This window comes from Tachyglossus aculeatus, unplaced genomic scaffold, assembly GCF_015852505.1.
Source record: "Tachyglossus aculeatus isolate mTacAcu1 unplaced genomic scaffold, mTacAcu1.pri scaffold_179_arrow_ctg1, whole genome shotgun sequence".
In the NCBI taxonomy this organism is placed as follows: domain Eukaryota; kingdom Metazoa; phylum Chordata; class Mammalia; order Monotremata; family Tachyglossidae; genus Tachyglossus; species Tachyglossus aculeatus.
In genome coordinates, this window is record NW_024044899.1 from 230,639 (window position 1) to 232,506 (window position 1,868).

Below are 1,868 nucleotides of genomic sequence, written 5' to 3' on the forward strand. Positions count from 1 at the left end.
GTCTTCCCTCTTCCTGTGCAGGGAGTCAGCATCATTCCCCAGAAACGTTCAGTGCCTCCACCGTGAACTCAGAGATCATTTTGAATTTAATAACTCCCTCCTCTCCATAGAGAATCACCAGCAAGTGTCCTGTCAATTCCTTCACTCATCCCATCGATGGACTCTAACTATGGCTCTTCCCTCATACACTGCAGAAAGTCAATGCTGCCTCCCCAAAATGCCCAACGTCTCCACGGTGAAGGAATTCCTCCTGCTGAGTTTCTCGGAGGTCCGGGAGCTGCAGCTGGTCCACGCCGCGCTGTTCCTCCTGGTCTACCTGGCGGCCCTGACGGGGAATTTCCTCATCGTCGCCGTCACCGTCCTGGACCGGCGCCTCCACACCCCCATGTACTTTTTCCTCAGGAACCTGTCCGTCCTCGACGTCTGCTACATCTCCGTCACCGTCCCCAAATCCATCCACGACTCCCTGACCGAACGTAGATCCATCTCCTTCCGGGGCTGTGCCACCCAGCTCTTCTTGGTGGCCCTGTTTGCTGGGTCCGAGCTGTTCCTCCTCATGGCGATGTCTCATGACCGCTACGCAGCCATCTGCCTCCCCCTGCGCTACGAGCTCATCATGACCAACACGGCCTGTGGAAAGATGGCAGCCGCCTCCTGGCTCACCGGTGTGATGTCTGGGGTCTTGTATTCAGCTTTGACTCTCTCCCTGAGCTTTTGTGGGTCCAACCTCGTCCCGAAGTTCTTCTGTGACATCCCCTCTCTGTTGAAGATCTCCTGCTCCAAGGAGCACATCGTCATCGATGTGAGCGTCACCGGTGGGGTAGTGTTTGGTGTCGTCTGCTTCATTGTCATCATCATCTCGTATGTGCGCATCTTCCGGGCCGTGCTGAGGATGCCGGCCACCGAGAGCCGGGCCAAAGCCTTCTCCACCTGCCTGCCTCACCTCGCCGTCGTCACGGTCTTCGTCTCGGCTGCGGCGGTTGACTACGTTAAGCCCGTGTCAGACTCTCCTTCGACCCTGGACCTGCTGGTGTCCGTTTTCTATACCGTGGTGCCTCCCGCCTTTAACCCCCTCATCTACAGCCTGAGGAACCGGGACATGAAGGCCGCCCTGGGGAGAGTCCTAAAGGGGAGATTCCTCCTCCCTCTTCTAAGGGACAAAATGTCTGTTTCCTTTTGCTGACTATCTCATTCCTCATCAGGGTTCTGACTTTGAGGGTAGCCATATAAAGAGGTGTCCAAAGAGAAAGTCCAGCGTCTGAGGATTTCTCAATGTCGGGGATGGAGGCTGATAAGCCGCGTATGACTGTAAGCCCGGCGTGGTGAGGGATTGTCTCTCTTTATCCTGAATGGTACTTTCCAAGCGCTTAGTACGGTGCTCTGCACTCGGTGAGCACTCAATAAATATGATGGAATGAATGACTGGCAAGTGATTGTTTGGGCAGCATCGTGGCTTAGCGGAATGAGCTGGGAGTCATGAGATTTGAAAGGTCTGCCCGATTCCGCCACTGGCCGGCTGTATCACCTTGGATCAGCAACGTAACCTCTCTGGGTCTCGCTGTAAAATCGGGGTTCAGTATGTGCCCTCTCTTTCTCTTACAATCTGAGCCCCCGTGGGTCAGGAAACGTGTCCGATCTGATTAGTTTTTGTCTACTCCGGCACTTGGCAGTGTTTTGCAAATAAATTCTTCATAAATTCAATAATAATCATGTCGATACTACTACTGAGAATAACAGTAATTCTATGAATTTTAAGATCGCTCTTGGTGGTTACGAAAATCAGAAAATCGGAGGGTGACAAGGGAGAAGGGACACAATCATGGAAACTTTTCCCCGCATTTGATTGCCTGTTTACTTGTTTTGATGCC

General features: G+C 53.0%; 1 protein-coding gene across 1 annotated transcript; it reads left to right on the forward strand.

Moving 5' to 3' along the window:
• Positions 1-217: 217 nt before the first annotated feature.
• LOC119923361 (olfactory receptor 14A16-like) lies at positions 218-1,171 on the forward strand (the record flags this gene model as incomplete). The annotated part of the gene is made up of 1 exon (XM_038742787.1): positions 218-1,171. A coding segment is annotated over exon 1 (954 nt), but the record flags the coding sequence as incomplete, so codon positions are not given.
• Between the last annotated feature and the right edge of the window lie 697 nt (positions 1,172-1,868).